At 41.4% G+C, this 21265-nt stretch overlaps 1 protein-coding gene across 4 annotated transcripts in view; it reads left to right on the forward strand.

Annotated features, from left to right (window-relative positions):
- ITGB6 (integrin subunit beta 6) overlaps nucleotides 1–21265 on the forward strand; it is a 71252-nt gene that overhangs the window by 48960 nt on the left and 1027 nt on the right. For all 4 annotated transcript variants that reach the window (XM_075284472.1, XM_075284476.1, XM_075284473.1 and 1 more), the window contains 5 exons: nucleotides 5177–5311; nucleotides 8571–8979; nucleotides 9248–9470; nucleotides 14584–14699; nucleotides 18163–18282. In XM_075284472.1, the coding sequence (XP_075140573.1) occupies nucleotides 5177–5311; nucleotides 8571–8979; nucleotides 9248–9470; nucleotides 14584–14699; nucleotides 18163–18282 (1003 nt within the window). The remainder of the gene's footprint in view (nucleotides 1–5176; nucleotides 5312–8570; nucleotides 8980–9247; nucleotides 9471–14583; nucleotides 14700–18162; nucleotides 18283–21265) is intronic.

Below are 21265 nucleotides of genomic sequence, written 5' to 3' on the forward strand. Positions count from 1 at the left end.
GCCATGGTGAGATCCCAGGATGCTTCTGATCTATGAGCCATGGTTGAGATCCCAGGATGCTTCTGATCACTGAGTCATGGTGAGATCCCAGGACGCTTCTGATCACTGAGCCATGGTGAGATCCCAGGATGTTTCTGATCACTGAGCCATGGTGAGATCCCAGGACGCTTCTGATCACTGAGCCATGGTGAGATCCCAGGACGCTTCTGATCACGCTAGATCACTCATTCGTGTAATCTAGAACATTTTTTGTCTCTGATTCCTCCTTGCACTGCCGGGGCCTTATATGTGCTAGTGCAAACAGCTATTATTGAACTTTACTCCGGATTATGAGGCATTCATTATATGCTTATGATGTCTGTCTAAAAGGGGTTTACAAAACTACCCTATAGTCTGTACTAGGGGGTGCTTATGTAGGATGGATGTAAAACAATATTACAATATTAATATTAATATTAATATTAAAACAATATTACAATATTAAGAAAGATCTTCTAAATTTCTAAGCAATTTACTGCTGGTGGTAATGGGCTCGGCGCTGGCGGGGGGGGGGGGCTTTATCATTTGGATACTTCGGAAATGGCAAATAGACAACTTAGACAACTGGATGTTTTCCTCTTGGTCCACAGAAACAACTGTGTAGATTGGCAAGGGAGGGATTCAGCCACTGTTCACACCATACCCATGCTTTGACCAAGGTATGGCCTTGACGTAGCGTACAGGATTGAGCAATGGAACGGAGATAGAGAATAGGCGTCACATCTCTCACATCAGTGAAAGCACATTGTTTGAGGCTGGGGACCAGAGACCACCTCGCTGCTCATGTCATCAAGTGTTGCTTCTTCACTGTATGTATATCTGTCAATTAGTAATAATCCCTAAAGTGAAGGCCTTGGTGTCTACAACTTGTGCGCCAGAACAAACTATGGAGCCTGAAGGCCATGGGGCATCTGCACCAGGCACAACGAACGCTGAAGACTTTAGCGTTAGGTGCGGCCAGTGAGCGCCATATTGTGCACCATTCCATCGATGCAGGAGGCAGTAACAGTTGGTCAGTAGTCAAGAGGCACTTGGTGTACCAACCACGGTCATAACAGCTGCAGTTACAAAGATTGTCCTGCCACAAGTCATCTGAGAGACCCTCAATGTACCCTGAAGGACTGATACAGATCAATGCTAAAGCAGAGCCTGTTGCTCTGTACTGAGACCTGTTCAGGGGTGGATATACCATTGGTGCAACCTGTCCAGCTGTGCAGGGGTCCGGTCATTCAAGGGGCCCTATCACCTTAATAGTAGCTTTCTACTGTCTATTAGGTTGGCCATGTTTCCTTCCACCTCCATTCCCTCTACATATCTGGTCACCCTAAAATGTATCTGTAGTAGGGTCTGGCTCTTGTAGATCTTCTCCTGCCCCATCCCCCAATAATACTGTACACCTAGAGCGTTGCTTTTCACTCCATACATCCCCCTCCATTATGGTACCCTTGGTGGTTGCCTACTCTCCCACCCCTCACCCTGTCCATTCTATGACTCTCAGAGGACAGGTCTTTGCTAAATTGTGGATTTGCAACAGATGACTATAAACTCCAGCGGTTTCTATGTCTCCGGGCATCACATTATGAGTAATCTACCAGGTCAACGTGTTAAAGCTTGACTGGAATTCCTTCATTACAGATGTTTCCAAAAGAAAACAAGCCTACGTCCTATGTATCCTGGTGTTTGGCTGTAACTACAAATTCCTACCATGGCAACTTTCCCTTTCTTGCAAATATTGTGTATACAGCTTTAATATATACAGCATATAGCTTTGTTCAGACCAGTACACATCTAAAGGTGGAATGTGATACGTCTAACCTGAGGGAATGAGAACTTACACATCGGAAATGTGGTGATGATAAGTGGGTGGTAAAGGCTTAGGTACTGTATAGGTGATCTGCATTCAGCACAGGCAACTAAACACTAGTGCTTGTAGATACCTACCAAGCAAATAAATGTCCACATATATGTATCCAATGCATATAATATACATACACTCACCGGCCACTTTATTAGGTACACCTGTCCAACTGCTCGTTAACACTTAATTTCTAATCAGCCAATCACATGGCGGCAACTCAGTGCATTTAGGCATGTAGACATGGTCAAGACAATCTCCTGCAGTTCAAACCGAGCATCAGTATGGGGAAGAAAGGTGATTTGAGTGCCTTTGAACGTGGCATGGTTGTTGGTGCCAGAAGGGCTGGTCTGAGTATTTCAGAAACTGCTGATCTACTGGGATTTTCACGCACAACCATCTCTAGGGTTTACAGAGAATGGTCCGAAAAAGAAAAAACATCCAGTGAGCGGCAGTTCTGTGGGCGGAAATGCGTTGTTGATGCCAGAGGTCAGAGGAGAATGGCCAGACTGGTTCGAGCTGATAGAAAGGCAACAGTGACTCAAATAGCCACCCGTTACAACCAAGGTAGCCAGAAGAGCATCTCTGAACGCACAGTACGTCCAACTTTGAGGCAGATGGGCTACAGCAGCAGAAGACCACACCGGGTGCCACTCCTTTCAGCTAAGAACAGGAAACTGAGGCTACAATTTGCACAAGCTCATCGAAATTGGACAATTGAAGATTGGAAAAACGTTGCCTGGTCTGATGAGTCTCGATTTCTGCTGCGACATTCGGATGGTAGGGTCAGAATTTGGCGTCAACAACATGAAAGCATGGATCCATCCTGCCTTGTATCAACGGTTCAGGCTGGTGGTGGTGGTGTCATGGTGTGGGGAATATTTTCTTGGCACTCTTTGGGCCCCTTGGTACCAATTGACCATCGTTGCAACGCCAAAGCCTACCTGAGTATTGTTGCTGACCATGTCCATCCCTTTATGACCACAATGTACCCAACATCTGATGGCTACTTTCAGCAGGATAATGCGCCATGTCATAAAGCTGGAATCATCTCAGACTGGTTTCTTGAACATGACAATGAGTTCACTGTACTCCAATGGCCTCCACAGTCACCAGATCTCAATCCAATAGAGCATCTTTGGGATGTGGTGGAACGGGAAATTCGCATCATGGATGTGCAGCCGACAAATCTGCGGCAACTGTGTGATGCCATCATGTCAATATGGACCAAAATCTCTGAGGAATGCTTCCAGCACCTTGTTGAATCTATGCCACGAAGAATTGAGGCAGTTCTGAAGGCAAAAGGGGGTCCAACCCGTTACTAGCATGGTGTACCTAATAAAGTGGCCGGTGAGTGTGTATATATATATATATATATATATATATATTATATATATTCCAGCAGCCCTATTCATATGTGCCAGCTACAGTAGTGTTAGGGGTTACGGTTAGCTATAGTAGTGCCTAAGCAAATGTAACTATAGAAATTTTGGAGAGTGTCGACAGGTAGCATGATATCGGTTGCAGCAGCACCAATGACTCTGATGGTGCAGATATACTGGTTGTCTATACTGGTTGTCTGTACTGACTGACTATACTGGCTGGCTATACTGGTTGTCTGTACTGACTGACTATACTCTGTGGGTTTGCATTTGATTCCCTGTAGCAGGAAATGATGGGAATGCAAAAAATACAATCACTGCAGTCCTGTGGCCTAGACGCGTGTCTAATCTCATTACTTCCTGATCAATTGACTACTGGTTCTCAGGAAGCAACATATTTATTGCAAAACAAGCAGATAGTTCTCCAAGGAAAATATGTTCACATCATATAGATAGGGAAAGATATGATCAAGAGAGAGAGAGAGAGAGAGAGAGATATTAGATAGATAGATAGATAGATAGATAGATAGATAGATAGATAGATAGATAGATAATGAGATAGATAGATAGATAGATATGAGATAGATAGATAGATAGATAGATAGATAGATAGATAGATAGATAGATAGATATGAGAGAGAGATAGATAGATAGATAGATAGATAGATAGATAGATAGATAGATAGATAGATAGATAGATAGATAGATATGAGAGAGATAGATAGATAGATAGATGAATGAAAAGACGTAGAGATGGGGTAAGATGACCAGATACATTATAAATAGATTGATAGTAATGAATTAAATAGATATATAGATAGAAATAAACATCTAGGAAGACACATATAGATAAATGAGATGAACAGACTGATACATAATAAAAAAGGGTACAAATAGATATGTATTTAAAATAAATATAGGAAGAGCTATGAAGATAAATGATTAGGTAGAGATATATATAAAATAGAATAAATGATGATAGATAGATAGATAGATAGATAGATAGATAGATAGATAGATAGATAGATATGAGGTAAGATGAGATAATCCTTTAATAGTCCGACCATGGGGAAATTCAGTTTGTTACAGCAGCATGGATAATACAATAATAATACAAGAAAAACACATCCAAAGCTCAGAATAGAAGATAAGAAAGATAGATAGATAGATAGATAGATAGATAGATAGATAGATAGATAATAGAGATATAGCAGACATATTACATATTATACATAGTCACATTTATACTACTGTATATATAATTTACCTTGATGTGAACCTATTTTTTTAAATGCTTTCTACAATGCACAATTTGCACACTTTGCACTATTCGCACACTTTGCACTATTCGCACACTTTGCACTATTCGCACACTTTGCACTATTCGCACACTCTGCACTATTCGCACTATTCACACACTTTGCACTATTCGCACACTTTGCACTATTCACACACTTTGCACTATTCGCACACTCTGCACTATTCGCACTATTCGCACACTTTGCACTATTCGCACACTCTGCACTATTCGCACACTCTGCACTATTCGCACTATTCGCACACTTTGCACTATTCACACACTTTGCATTATTCGCACACTATTCGCACACTATTCGCACACTCTGCACTATTCGCACACTTTGCACATTGTATTCCCAAGGATCCTCTTTTGCATTCGGTTAGTCCCCATTATTTTTCCAGGTCCTCCATTGCTCGGTGTGCACAATGTGACGCAGACATTGTAGAGAGCGCTTATGTCTTTTCTCCAGCAGTAATACCATCCGGCTGTGACTCACAGACACATTCACAAGGGGCCAGGAGAAATTGCTGACCTTTTGGCAGATAGTAACTAAATGTTAATGCTTCACTGAATATTGCTGATTCACATCTCTTTGCCTAGGAACTGAGGTCGGAAATCGAGCTTGAGGTGTCGGGAGACACAGACGGACTTAACCTCTTCTTTGCTGCAAATTGTAACAATGATACAGTCACGTCAAATAGTAAAAAGTGCCAAAGAATCAAAGTTGGTGACAGAGTAAGTAAAGAGCAATGTAAGCCAGGTCCTTGTCACTATCAATAAATCCACTCGGATCTTTACTCAGTTGCTGGTTTCCTCTCCACATAGGGCTCAGTCCAGGAGGATTCTGCTGCAGATTCCCCACAATCTCCTATCTATCTATCTATATCCTATCTATCTATCTATCTATCTATCTATCTATCTATCTATCTATCTATCTATCTCCTATCTATATATCTATTTATCTCCTATCTATCTATCTCCTATCTATCTATCTATCTATCTATCTATCTATCTATAGTATCTATCTATCTATAGTATCTATCTATCTATAGTATCTATCTATCTATCTATCTATCTATCTCCTATCTATCTATCTATCTATCCATCTATCTCCTATCTATCTATCTATCTATCTATCTATCTATCTATCTATCTATCTCCTATCTATCTATCTCCTATCTATCTATCTATCTATCTATCTATCTATCTATCTATCTCCTATCTATCTATCTCCTATCTATCTATCTATCTATCTATCTATCTATCTATCTATCTATCTATCTATAGTATCTATCTATCTATAGTATCTATCTATCTATCTCCTATCTATCTATCTATCTATCTATCTATCTATCTATCTATCTACCTATCCAAACCTTTCATTGTTTGGAGTTCAGTTCTATAATATAATATTTTTGCATAAGACATCATTGAACTAGTTTTTGATGACACGTCAGGGCAATACATTATGTTAACAAATTCCAGGAAACTTAGTTTCGAGAGCTAAAACAAAGCTCATTCACTGTGTTATGCCTAATGCAAGGCCTGGGGGGTCTTTGGGGGATGATAAATGACACTAGGATACAAATATTACCAAAGACAGAACACTTGTGTCATACAGCGCCCCTCAGGCAGTGCATCTGTTTGACCCAGGTGGTCCTTTAACTTTACTAATATTAATATATACAGTCCTATGAAAAAGTTTGGGCACCCCTATTAATCTTAATCATTTTTAGTTCTAAAAATTTTGGTGTTTGCAACAGCCATTTCAGTTTGATATATCTAATAACTGATGGACACAGTAATATTTCAGGATTGAAATGAGGTTTATTGTACTAACAGAAAATGTGCAATATGCATTAAACCAAAATTTGACCAGTGCAAAAGTATGGGCACCCTTATCATTTTATTGATTTGAATACTCCTAACTACTTTTTACTGACTTACTGAAGCACAAAATTGGTTTTGTAAGCTCACTGAGCTTTGAACTTCATAGCCAGGAGTATCCAATCTTGAGAAAAGGTATTTAAGGTGGCCAATTGCAAGTTGTTCTACTATTTGAATCTCCTCTGAAGAGTGGCATCATGGGCTACTCAAAACAACTCTCAAATGATCTGAAAACAAAGATTGTTCAACATAGTTGTTCAGGGGAAGGATACAAAAAGTTGTCTCAGAGATTTAACCTGTCAGTTTCCACTGTGAGGAACATAGTAAGGAAATGGAAGACCACAGGGACAGTTCTTGTTAAGCCCAGAAGTGGCAGGCCAAGAAAAATATCAGAAAGGCAGGGAAGAAGAATGGTGAGAAGAGTTAAGGACAATCCACAGACCACCTCCAAAGAGCTGCAGCATCATCTTGCTGCAGATGGTGTCACTGTGCATCAGTCAACAATACAGCGCACTTTGCACAAGGAGAAACTGTATGGGAGAGTGATGAGAAAGAAGCCGTTTCTGCACGTACGCCACAAATAGAGTTGCCTGAGGTATGCAAAAGCACATTTGGAGAAGCCAACTTCATTTTGGAAACAAAGATTGAGTTGTTTGGTTATAAAAAAAGGCGTTATGCATGGCGTCCAAAAAGAAACAGCATTCCAAGAAAAACACATGCTACCCACTGTAAAATTTGGTGGAGGTTCCATCATGCTTTGGGGCTGTGTGGCCAATGCCGGCATCGGGAATCTTGTTAAAGTTGAGAGTCGCATGGATTCCACTCAGTATCAGCAGATTCTTGAGAATAATGTTCAAGAATCAGTGACGAAGTTGAAGTTACGCCGGGGATGGATATTTCAGCAAGACAATGTCCAAACACCGCTCCAAATCGACTCAGGCATTCATGCAGAGGAACAATTACAATGTTCTGGAATGGCCATCCCAGTCCCCAGACCTGAATATCATTGAACATCTGTGGGATGATTTGAAGCGGGCTGTCCATGCTCGGCGACCATCTAACTTAACTGAACTTGAATTGTTTGTCCAAAATCCCTTCATCCAGGATCCAGGAACTGATTAAAAGCTACTGGAAGCGACTAGAGGCTGTTATCTTTGCAAAAGGAGGATCTACTAAATATTAATGTCACTTTTCTGTTGAGGTGCCCATACTTTTGCACTGGTCAAATTTTGGTTTAATGCATATTGCACATTCTCTGTTAGTACAATAAACCTCATTTCAATCCTGAAATATTACTGTGTCCATCAGTTATTAGATATATCAAAATGAAATGGCTGTTGCAAACACCAAAATATTTAGAACTAAAAATGATTAAGATTAAGAGGGGTGCCCAAACTTTTTCATAGGACTGTATATATATATATATATATATATATATATATATATATATATATATATATGTCTATAGCTATCTATCTATCTATCTATCTATCTATCTATGATCCATCTATCTATGATCCATCTATCTATTTATCTATCTCCTATCTATCTATCTATCTATGATCTATCTATCTATCTATCTATCTATCTATCTATCTATCTATCTCTGCAGACCAGTAATTGTTATATTGTCTGATTTTCCACCGGTCTCTTCCCCCTTCTCCTCTCCATCGAGTTCTGTGTGTGATGCTGATAGTCCATGCCCGCTGGATACAAGTTCTAATACTTATAAGAGTCAACAGATGGGGGATGAAAGCAGACTGATAAATGGAGAAAATGATTCTTTAATATGTATATTACAATGTTTCTTACATTTGCTTGTCCTATTCCTTAAATAAATGGAGGTCCGCCATCTTTGAGAAAAATTATAAAAAATCTCTACCTGCCTCTGAGACTAGGGACGGCTCACATACAGATCTATAAGGTTCCCACATGATTTCATTACCAGCTGAATATATGTAAATACAGAGAGCTCCCCCTGGTGGAGGGCTAAATATTGAAAATTGAAATTTCTGTTTCTGCATTTTGGTTGTTTTGAACTCCATGTATAAAATGTGCCTTTAATAAAGGGGAACAAGTTCATGTATTGTATTGTGTTTACTTTTAGGTTTCTTTTAATGTGACCGTGACTTCAACCTCCTGCGAAAAACAAGCAAGACATGTTATAATAAAGCCTGTAGGACTTCAAGACAGTCTGGAGATAGAAATTCATTCTGAGTGTTCTTGTTCTTGTAAGGCGGAGGCTGAAGAGGAGAGCGCTGAGTGCAGCCGGGGCAGCGGATCCCTAGAATGCGGCGTTTGCGTTTGTAAACCTGGATTTTTAGGAGCTCAATGTGAATGCAACGAAGCATCTCTGAACAATAGTTCATGTCAGGAGCAGGATACCTGCTCTGGACGGGGGGAATGCTTTTGTGGACAATGTGTTTGCAACCCCTCTGTATATGGACGGGTTTATGGACCTCATTGTGAATGTGATGACTTTTCATGTGTGAGACACGGAGGACTCATTTGTGGAGGTAAATAAAGAAGTGTCAAGAATTGTCTAAGCCCAAAAGAGTCAAAAAATAAAAGTTCTCCTCTCTGCTTTCTACCTATCCCTTCAGATCCTTATGGGACAACCGTTTGGTTGTTATTACCGATAGGGTCAAATAATGCAATGATAAAGTAAAGGAGCCCAACAATTGCAAAAAAGTGTGTAGGGGTGTTGGGAATTATAGTCTTGCTATACAACAGTAATATTGAGACGTCTTCTGTAACGTCTTATTTTTCTCTGTGTATCTATAGGTCATGGTGTCTGTGACTGCGGAGAATGTATCTGTCAGAGTGGCTGGACCGGACAATACTGCAACTGCACATCAAGTATCGACTCCTGTATCTCTGAAACTGGCACCGTATGTAGTGGGAGAGGCAGGTGTGAATGTGGCAAATGTATCTGTAACAGCCCTGGGGTCTTTGGAGATACCTGTGAAAAGTGCCCGACGTGCGGTGACCCCTGCAGCTCACACAGGTAGAGGCTTTACCTTCCAATTTCTAGTATTTAGAGGTAGAGTCTATTTGTCTGCATAATGTATATAGGTACACATGACCTGTCAAGTAAAGATTATAGAAAATATACCCTCAGGAGTCTGTGAGGGTTTGTTGTACAGGTTCCTAACTGAATTTAGGTGGTGACCCATTATATATTTTGGTGAATACAGTATACAGTCCTATGAAAAAGTTTGGGCACCCCTATTAATCTTAATCATTTTTAGTTCTAAATATTTTGGTGTTTGCAGCAGCCATTTCAGTTTGATATATCTAATAACTGATGGACACAGTAATATTTCAGGATTGAAATGAGGTTTATTGTACTAACAGAAAATGTGCAATATGCATTAAACCAAAATTTGACTGGTGCAAAAGTATGGGCACCTCAACAGAAAAGTGACATTAATATTTAGTAGATCCTCCTTTTGCAAAGATAACAGCCTCTAGTCGCTTCCTGTAGCTTTTAATCAGTTCCTGGATCCTGGATAAAGGTATTTTGGACAAACAATTCAAGTTCAGTTAAGTTAGATGGTCGCCGAGCATGGACAGCCCGCTTCAAATCATCCCACAGATGTTCAATGATATTCAGGTCTGGGGACTGGGATGGCCATTCCAGAACATTGTAATTGTTCCTCTGCATGAATGCCTGAGGATTTGGAGTGGTGTTTTGGATCATTGTCTTGCTGAAATATCCATCCCCAGCGTAACTTCAACTTCGTCACTGATTCTTGAACATTATTCTCAAGAATCTGCTGATACTGAGTGGAATCCATGCGACTCTCAACTTTAACAAGATTCCCGGTGCCGGCATTGGCCACACAGCCCCAAAGCATGATGGAACCTCCACCAAATTTTACAGTGGGTAGCAAGTGTTTTTCTTGGAATGCTGTTTCTTTTTGGACGCCATGCATAACGCCTTTTTTTATAACCAAACAACTCAATCTTTGTTTCCAAAATGAAGTTGGCTTCTCCAAATGTGCTTTTGCATACCTCAGGCAACTCTATTTGTGGCGTACGTGCAGAAACGGCTTCTTTCTCATCACTCTCCCATACAGCTTCTCCTTGTGCAAAGTGCGCTGTATTGCTGACTGATGCACAGTGACACCATCTGCAGCAAGATGATGCTGCAGCTCTTTGGAGGTGGTCTGTGGATTGTCCTTGACTGTTCTCACCATTCTTCTTCTCTGCCTTTCTGATATTTTTCTTGGCCTGCCACTTCTGGGCTTAACAAGAACTGTCCCTGTGGTCTTCCATTTCCTTACTATGTTCCTCACAGTGGAAACTGACAGGTTAAATCTCTGAGACAACGTTTTGTATCCTTCCCCTGAACAACTATGTTGAACAATCTTTGTTTTCAGATCATTTGAGAGCGGGCTGTCCATGTTCGGCGACCATCTAACTTAACTGAACTTGAATTGTTTTGTAGAAAGAAATGGTCCAAAATCCCTTCATCCAGGATCCAGGAACTGATTAAAAGCTACAGGAAGCGACTAGAGGCTGTTATCTTTGCAAAAGGAGGATGTACTAAATATTAATGTCACTTTTCTGTTGAGGTGCCCATACTTTTGCACCGGTCAAATTTTGGTTTAACCCTGCTGTTCTGTTCGCATTTGCTATACACTTGTACTGTTCCCGGGTCAATATGACCCGACCTATTATTTCTTGATTTTTAGCTACTCTAATTGTTTTATTTGAATATTTTTTTCATTGAAATACTATATGTGAACATCTTTGATCATAAACAAAAGAAAAATTTAAATTCAAACTTTTTTTTTTTTTTTTTTCACAAAATGGTTACACAGGCTTTTTGCAATTATCTTCGATTGTTGACATTCTGCACACAAATAATATAGAAGCTTTACATTACTATTACTAAAACATGAAATTTAACTTTTTGAAAACAAATTTTATAAATCAACAAATGAAAAATCATAAAAACTTCAACCATTTTAGAAAGAAAAAAGAAAAAACTGAACATGTTCATGCGTTTTTACACTGAGCACAATAATAAGACACATGCCCCTTACACAGATATTTTGAACATTCAGCACATGTCAGATTAGTCTTATTGTCACAGGAAGATGGACAGAAGCTCCATCTCTTCCCTTTTTTGCTGGTAGCTGTGCTGGTGGAGGCCGTGGATGTGGAGTCTCTTTCTTGAGCATGCTGGACACTTTTTACAATGGCTGCTGCTCCCTCACTTCTGGGGGTCACTTATCTGCTCTCAATATAAGGCCTCACCAGGGATTGTCCCAATTCCTCAAGAAATAATCTTCTTTTATGCAGCTTATTCCGGTTCCAATCGGGGTCAATTTCTCTCCATAAGACAAATGCATTGTATGCAGAAACGTCCAGTATGTTATAAAATATAATCATTGGCCACCGATTGGTTTTGCATTTGCATGTATATGTTGATATTGCTTGGTCTAAAGTATCAACTGCTCCCTTTGTGGCATTATAATCCAAAATAATGTCAGGCTTTCTGTCTTCTCTATCACTTACGGCATTGTCATGGTGCATTGTGCTCATGAGAATTACCTGTTTGGTTTTTTTTGGCACATAAGAAACAACAGTTGTATTTCCAGAAAAATAAAAAGTTGAACTGTACACCTCTCTCTTGCTAAGGATACCTTGCGGTAGTTCAGGTTTGTTTTTTCTCATAGTACCCAGCATGGTAAGTTGTTTTTTCTTCAACATCTGGCCTAGTTGATAGGATGTAAAAAAGTTGTCACATGTGACATTTTGTCCTTTTAGTCCATGAGTCAAATCTAGAACAACATGCTACCCTGATTTTTTTCAGGTCTTTCATCAGGGGCTTTTCCTGTATACACTTGAACATTTAGAGCATATGAACTTTTGCTGTCGCAAAGTGTCCAGATCTTGATGCCATATTTTGCTGGCTTACTTGGTATATATTGTCTGAATGGGCACCTACCTCGGAATGCCACCAGTTGCTCATCAACAGTTACATTTTCACCACTGTTATACAGTTTTGGTAGAATCTCTACCCATTGATTCCAAACATTTCTAATAGGGGCGAGTTTATCTTTAGCTCTTCTTTCCATTCTATCTGTTTTAGAATCAAACCGCAGTACTCTCGAAATGTCATGAAACCTTTCAAGACACATTGTAGCTCTAAATATGTGGCGACCGGTTTCGCAATTCCACAAACTTTTACCCTTTGAATGATAGAGAACCAGTCTCCTCTCTCACAAACAGACTAGATAATTACTTGCTTACTGATAAGAACAGTGAAACCACCACCATTTGGAGATGAAGAACACATAAAAAAACATAACTTTTGCAGTCAGAAATAATCAGAGACCTGTAGAACAGTATAAAATGCTATCGGGTCATATTGACCCGAACAGTACAAGTGTAACAATCAGAGTGTAGCAAAAAGTAAACAAAAAACAAACAAAAAAAAAAATGTAGAGCTCCACAAATGAGGAAAAGTCAAGGAACCACTAGTTTCAAATCCTCATTAAAAAAAAATCTGCAGGGTCTCAAAAATCATTTCGGGTCATATTGACCCGAACAGAACAGCAGGGTTAATGCATATTGCGCATTTTCTGTTAGTACAATAAACCTCATTTCAATCCTGAAATATTACTGTGTCCATCAGTTATTAGATATATCAAACTGAAATGGCTGTTGCAAACACCAAAATATTTAGAACTAAAAATGATTAAGATTAATAGGGGTGCCCAAACTTTTTCATAGGACTGTATATATATATATATATATATATATATATATATATATAGAGAGAGAGAGAGAGAGAGAGAGTGTCCAAATTATCTCTCCTCCAGAGGAAAGTATAGTGTCTATCTACTGCCACCTATACATACCCTGTAAGTCAATGTACAGCCCTTTAAAAAGGACCTCTTACCACCTCCTCCAACTCCAACTCTTTGCATTCTTTAATAGTCGCCCCTCCAATCATTTCAGCACACTTGTCATTTTTTCCTTTAGCCCCCACCCTTCCTGAGCAATCTGTAGAGACCCCAGAGTACAATATGCAGTGGGGAAGCTGCATAAACCAAAAATTTCGGGTTATGCTGAATGTGAAATTCTTAATCCATCTTGTTATAATCAGTTCACTCATCTCTAGTCTTTAATATCAGATCAGTGGAAATCCAACACACAACTTTGTCCATGTTGAGCTGCAGTAAATGGTCACAGCCACGACGCAATGGATGGAGATGTCTGCTGTGGCAGCTGCTTGTAGGGATATGAGGTGTCGGACTCCCACCACCAATATGGTATCAGTGACCCTTGTTATGGATAGGTCATCAATCTCAAAAAGTTGGGAAACCCCTTTAATATAGATAAAATAATTGAATCTAATACGAAAAATAGACCAGTTGTGAATGCCGAATTTGGTGCCATAAAACAGATCAATGCAGTGTCATAATACAGAGACAATGGATTTCTAGCATTGGGATATGAGACTGGATTTCGGCTATGAAGGGTATATAACCCATAACTGTATCCCCAATAGCTACTATTAGATCTGAGGTGATGGACGCCGCAGCTGCGCTTGGTAGCAAATAGCTTATGCACTTCGTATAACCACAGGAATTCACTTGAAAAGCATAAAAATATCACGGCGGCGGTGTTTACAGTCCCTCCCTGTGTACGTGAACTCAGAGCAAGGTCCTGTCAATGCAAGCACTCAAGTATTCCCAGGACTGTCCAATATACAAGATCTTTTCATGAACGTGTTGAGTTGAAGACGTCTGTGATGAATCCAGAGCCTCCGGGCAGTGACAAGGGCAAGGTCACAAGTCAAGACGTGACATCTGAGTTCTAAAAAATGACTATGCATAAGACTCAGGTACGATGACTAAGGCGCAGTTTATTACACAGGAGCGTCTGATTTATGTAGCCTGCAGGACTGTCTCGGAAACCTACAGGAGGACAGAGAAAAATGTGAGGCCAGGGGGTTTTATCAGGTTATTCCTCAGGACATTGAATATTATAAGTGGCTGCAATGTGCCGAGCAGAACTTTTGACTCTTATGTATTCACTTTTATATTGTGCTCGCCGACAGGAGGAGATAAATGAACTCTGCGTTTTATTCTGTGCAGGCCCTGTGTTGAATGCCATCTGTTTTCTGAAGAGCAGCAAGCGGGGGTATGTGCAGAGACATGTAACCTGATGGATGCTGCAGTCAGCAGAGAGGACGGGTCCAGGAATCCAGAATGTAAGCCTATAATTGTGTATAATAAGGGTGCCCTGACATATTAAAACTGGAAACTGTCCCAAGGCATTGCAAGAAATTAGTGACAGTATTTAAGGCAAAAAAGTCATAGGAATAATATTGGTCTGGAAAAAATCCAATGCTGATTCAAGACAATGGCCACCTGTCTATATACTCAACTGTGTATATCACTGGTATACTAAAGAGGACCTGTTCGCTATCCTGACATGTATGTTTTAGTTAATACACTAGCCCAATACTAGAACATCCTCTATAGAACTCTTTTTTTATGTGGTCCCTTTGTTACTCCTCCTGGAAATGGATTCATTGACAACTTTTGTTAAAGGGGTAGGCCACAAAAATATATGCTATGGACCACTGAGATCCCCACCAATACTGAGCAGTTTTTAGGGTGTGATGAATATATTGGGGATGCACCTTGCTCCTCAGTTCAGTGATAACACTTGACTATATCCAGCATTCCCATTGAAATGAATGGAGCGGTGGTACATCTGGTAATCTGTGACCCCCCTCCCCCCATGCTATATTCACAATTGTAGCAAAACACCCCCATTGTGAGGATCAGAGGGGGTCTCAATGGTCGGACCCCACCAATCTGCAATTTATCCTCATCCTATGGGCAGAAGACAAATAATTTTCATAGTATAACCCCTTTAACATGGTGAATCCCACCACTGTCAACACTGATTGGTGGCAAAGTATGTAGAAACTTCACCTTTGATTAGTAGAGTCACTGGCGTAACTACCGCCATAGCCGCAGAGGCAGCTGCCACAGGGCTCAGGACATTATGGGCCCGGTGACAGCCGCTACCGCTGTGGTTTTTTATTTTTTCTTAATAGGCCGTTACCAGTTGGAGTTACTCCAGCCGGTAACGGGCCCTATTTACTTACCGATCCTGGCAGGGCCGGGATCAGTAAGTGACACCACGGGCCCCACAAACACTATCATATACTCAGGGGTCTTTTCAGATGGATGGGGGATAATACTGTGTGCAGGGGCCACTATGAGGGATAATAATGTGTGCAGGGGCTACTAAGGGACATAATACTGTGTGCAGGGGCCACTATGGGGCATAATACTGTGTGCAGGGGCCACTATGGGGCATAATACTGTGTGCAGGGGCCACTATGAGGGATAATAATGTGTGCAGGGGCTACTAAGGGACATAATACTGTGTGCAGGGGCCACTATGGGGCATAATACTGTGTGCAGGGGCCACTATGGGGTATAATATTGTGTGCAGGGGCCACTATGGGGCATAATAGAGCGCGCGGGAATGCGTAGGAGGGGTTTCAGTCGAGGTCTTCGGTGTTGGTCGCCACGGGGCCACGCCATTCCTAGTTACGCCACTGAGTAGAGTGTTAATATTTATACATTTCCAGGAGGAATAACAAAGGATGGTACAATGCAGATTTGTAAAAATATTCTCTAGTATTGTTATATTATGGGTGAATACTTCTTAAAACAGTCAGAACAGCTGATAGGTCTTGTTCATTTATCCATTTCATTGTTAAAAATATCCATCAAATATGTATATTATACAAATAGTATAGAATAAAATAAGGAGTATATACAAGGTATATATGGCCATTAGAGATAGCTGGTCCGGTGCCTTCCTTCTTCTTTGCCTCGCTGTCGCTCCACGTTGCTCTTCTCCCTTCGCAGCCCCTTCCCTGCCAGGTTAGGAGAGTGTGGGCGAGTTAGGAGAGTGTGGGCGGGTACTGGGAGGGGAGACGTCACGTCTCCCCGCCTTGTACCCGCCCGCACTCTCCTAAGCCACAAGCCCCGCCTACCTAGCGCTTTAAACACTAACCTGGGAGGCGGGGCAGCGAGGCAAGAAGAAGGAGGGCAGCGGAGCAGCCATCTCTAGAGGTAAGTAGCTACTAGAGATGTTAGTTTAGTCTCCCATTCGAATGAATGGAGGCAGCCGGCGCGCAGGGGGTTAAGGCTGTGTGCCGGCTGCTTCCATTCATTCCTATGGAACTGCAGCAGAGCCTTCACACTGAGTATACAGCGTATACTCAGTGTGAAGGCTAAGCAAAGCATTGTGGGAAAGGAACACCGATCTCGATCCCACATAAAAAGATCGTGTTCGGAATTCCGATCGCGATCGTGAAATTTTCTCGATCGCCGATCGGAATCCGATCTTTTCCGAACACGATCACTCAACCCTAATCGCCATTTGTCTCTCATCTATCTATAAATTATACCAAAAATTTTAATTTAAATTTTAATGTCACCAACGCTAAAAAAAAAGCGTACCCTTTGACACAAATAAAACCGCTGAACAATATTTTAGCAGTAATACCAGAACTCTTTTCCTAGGTGCTATAGAACCTGAGATACGGCCACTGAGGAGAGTGACCGTCATCCCCTTTGGTAGATACTTCAGCTCTGCCTGTTCTCAATACAACTATGTACAGATTTTCTTTAGTAACAGCTCAGTTAGAGGGTTCTAAGGATAATATATCAACCTGTTTTATAATAAGAGGGAAGTTAGATAGGTCAATAAAGTAGATTTCAAAAATGGTCACCAAACACCAAAAAAATAGAGTTACCAGTTAGATAATATCGTACACTAGCTCCATACATAAAGTAAGGGCAGTGTAAAATACTGCGGAACATTAAGATTTGCAGTTGTCATGAGCCTCAGGTGTCAGGTCCTCGGTGGGATCCCTTGTAGCAGGTGATGCACTTTGTTTTGCACACCTGTATGTATGTATCTGTGTATGATGTGTATATATGCAGCGTCACGGATACCATAGATATCAAGTATTTTGCATGAGATATAGGTGAGGCTTTGGCCTTGTCACATCCAGGATTCCTTCCACGTCCAGCTGCCACCAAGCAGGGACTAGCGCCATACAGAGCGAGAACTTAACCATAAATAACTTTTTTCTTCAAGCGAGTCGAATTACACGGAGCCGACATTCCTTGTTTTCTTAACTTAACTGATTCCAACTGTTGTGACAATGTATGCCAAGCCATGCATAGTAAGAGGCCGCCTCGGGGTATCGCAACGCTTCCATATTAGAATTCCTGTCTGTACTCCAGTGTCTTCAGGTAACTCACAAGTAATGGAGAACACGTTGTTCCCTTTAAATAAAAACGAGGCCATTATGTGCCCCAAGGGCTCTGCAAGGCCCATCGTCGAGGCTCTGTGAACGGGGACGCCATCTTCTCCCCATCCAGTACATTACATGACCAATGGTGACTGAAACATGCTGGATATCCTTAGACAAGAATAATCTAAGCCCGGGCTGAGATTCCTCCCTCCAAGCCAAGGAAAAGACGAGAAAATATTGAGCGCTCGCTGGCAATTTTGTCCGTGGACTCCTGTCTCAACCATTGGCGAGCTCGGCATGACATGACAATCCATCAAGGCCGCTGTTTTGATGTCATGCATTTTATTTGTCCTGTCTCTTTCTCTTCTCTTCCCTTCAGATTTCTCAGAGGATAAATCTATTTTCTGCACCATGCAAGGTGAAAATGAATGTACTATTACATTTAGGATGGCGACGGATGAGGAAGGAAAGAAAGTCATTTATAACATACGCCAAAATGGTAGGCATTTAATATTGTCTGTCAGGGATTTTAATGTAAGGTGGGGGGGGGAGAAGAAATGTGACAAATGATCCCTGCCTAGCAAACACAATGCGAGCGGATACCGCATAGATCTTGTCTTATTTGCCGCAGACCCGGAGAACGGAAAAGGGTTTTATAAGGTTTATTCATTAGTAAGTATATATAGATAGACGTCACAGAAGTGGTGTGGTATCACAAAAACCTCCGTGTACAGGCGTCCTCCATGTTAGGCCTCTGCCTCCATTTTAGGTGTCCGGAGCTGTCATATGGAGGTAATATCATTCTATGGGGCTAATATGACATCTTATGGGCGTATGGACGTGTTTTTATACTCTCTTTTTGTGCCGCCACTCCATTGGATTCCATACGGACACTTGGGCCTACTCTCTAACTGTAAGACTGCTGCCTTGTTGGCCATAGCAATCATTTTGTAGGGCAGTTTGAGGTATGAAACGAAGCTGTGATTGGTTGCTATAGGCAATGAAGACGGCCTTAGGCCATGGACACATCTTGTTATGGCCTTATTCAGATGAACACCTGATACTACACCAGATTTATCACAGTCACTGATGCAGGATGATGAATCTGATGTATCTTTACGCTGTCTAGTCTATGTATCTATCACCTTTTTGCTGGCTTACGTTGAGTCTGAATTTTTAGATACTGTTTTGTCGCATCAGGTGTATTTAAACCACACCCACATGTCTAGCATTTTAAAGAATTTTATCAAATTTATCACGAAGATGAGCCATACTGCACCAAAGATGTGGACCAAGGACCCCGCATGGATCAGCTATATGGGGCCACTACCATACCATGTATAGATCCAGGCACTACGGCGCAGCTCCTTATGAAGTCAATGGGAGTTGGCCTTCAGTATCGGCGCCCGGCCACTATACAGAGTCCAGCGCCAACTGTTTCTGTCTCCATGCTGTGTATAGTACAGGCGATGGAAGTGGCCCTATACAGCCGATCCTTGTGGCCCCCACCAATCAATATTTAGGACCTATCCTAAGGATAGACCATACATCATAAATTCCTGTCCAACGTCTTTAAAGTCAAATCCTGAAACAACCCTTGAAATAAAATCAGGAAGGCAGAATTGTGGCCAATCTTCTCCCGCAGTTCACCGCAATGATTATTAATATTCGGGCGGACTAGGTAGACATTATGAAGACCACCTAGATGGTGCCCAGAACTTTCATCCAGTAGCCATTGCCTGTAACAATGTATTAACCTACAAGCCCCCTTTATAGTAGCGTTGTACCCCCATAAATCTTCCTAAATCTGGATTTTCCTATACCACGACATGTCATTTCATTTAGTCATCATCATCATTGATAAGACCACCCACAATGTTTAATACCACATCTGACATAAGAGCCCCCTGCACATGTCCCTATCATCCAGCCGTGGGGTGATCTCATATGACACCATAATTCCCACTGCTACCAGTCCGCTAATACATCTGATGTTAATCGGGCACCTCGCTGCGGCTGCATTTGTCTCGGGCAGCACTTTGAAATGTATTTCTGTAAATCTCGCTCCTTCCCTGGTATTGTTTGACACACAATCCCATGAGAAATCATCAGTCTCTTCATTTGTCAGCATTCCCCAGCTGTCTCTTAAAGCGAAGGTGTCATATGGCGCATTGATCAATTCCTACAGCTCCAAAATGAGACCCTTTGAGCTTATGGAATGTTGTGCAACCATTTCGATATCCCTGCAGAACGACGCCAGCCGTCAAACAGATATTTTCTCGACATTGCATTTAAGACTGGCTTATTATGTTCGCATTATACTTCCCATTGGAGCTCTGCTAACATATTTTATCTAAATTGCTGTTGAAAGCTAGCTGAATCGGAAATGCATCAACGCGTCGTATTCCTAACAGGACCATAACCTGAAAAATAAAGTGCAATTTCTGTCTCATCACCAGGGTGAAAATCTCCACTCTGCTTAACTCTTTTAATCAATAGCTACATTGCAGAATTGTCGACCCGTCCATGCAACTGCTTTGTAGGATTTATGTAATCATATTTTACTCTTGGTCCTATAATGTAGCATATATGAACTTCTAAACCGCCCTGCAATTCATGTCCTAAAGCTGAGACTGCTGAGTAACCCTGCGAATTATTGGCTTAGCTAGTGACTAGTGACATCTAGTGGGCATTTTATGAATAGCGCTTGATCAATCAGATCAGGACAATTGATGTTCATATATCATATTAGGGCATCATGGAAGGAGATGTCACCACAGCATACAGTGTCCATGTCGCACATAATATGACTGGAAGCATTTTTCTGCTTTCAGGAGCATTTCACCCCCCTCTTCCAAGATTTTTGAGATCAGTCCTTTTTTCAGGATGTGTCAGACAAGCTGTCGAGTATGCCCCAACCCCAACCCATCTCATCTGGGGGTGCCTAACTCTCTGGGCACCAAGGCAGCGCCACCTACTGGTTCCATATGAGGAAGAACCTTCTTCTAACCACTCCATTCTAGCATCTACCAACAAGACAGCCTAATAGGGCGGCCATAAAAGGGGTAGGCGATGACTCTATGGTGGCCTCATTTCATAGTGACAAAGCCAAGTTCATGACATTTAATATCCATCTGTATTACATATTACTATTGAATGAGACCATGAGTGACATCATCCGGCTCCAGTGAATCACTGGGATTTCCCTATTCACAAGAACAGAACGGACCCAATTATGGAGAGCTGATCAATGGCCGAGTCACTGGCAATGGCCGAGTCACTGGCAATGGCCGAGTCACAGTCACTGGAGGTTAGGCTGAGGTTTCTGTACAGTTCAGCAAATAGGACAAAAATAGGGATGATAAATTCTATGGGAAGATATGGGGACAGGCAGGGGATGGGGGTAACTAACTATAAAAACTAATTTTACTTTACCAAACACATGACAAATTTACCCATCAGTTGGGTGACCGCTCTATCGG

This window comes from Leptodactylus fuscus, chromosome 8, assembly GCF_031893055.1.
Source record: "Leptodactylus fuscus isolate aLepFus1 chromosome 8, aLepFus1.hap2, whole genome shotgun sequence".
Lineage (NCBI taxonomy): Eukaryota > Metazoa > Chordata > Amphibia > Anura > Leptodactylidae > Leptodactylus > Leptodactylus fuscus.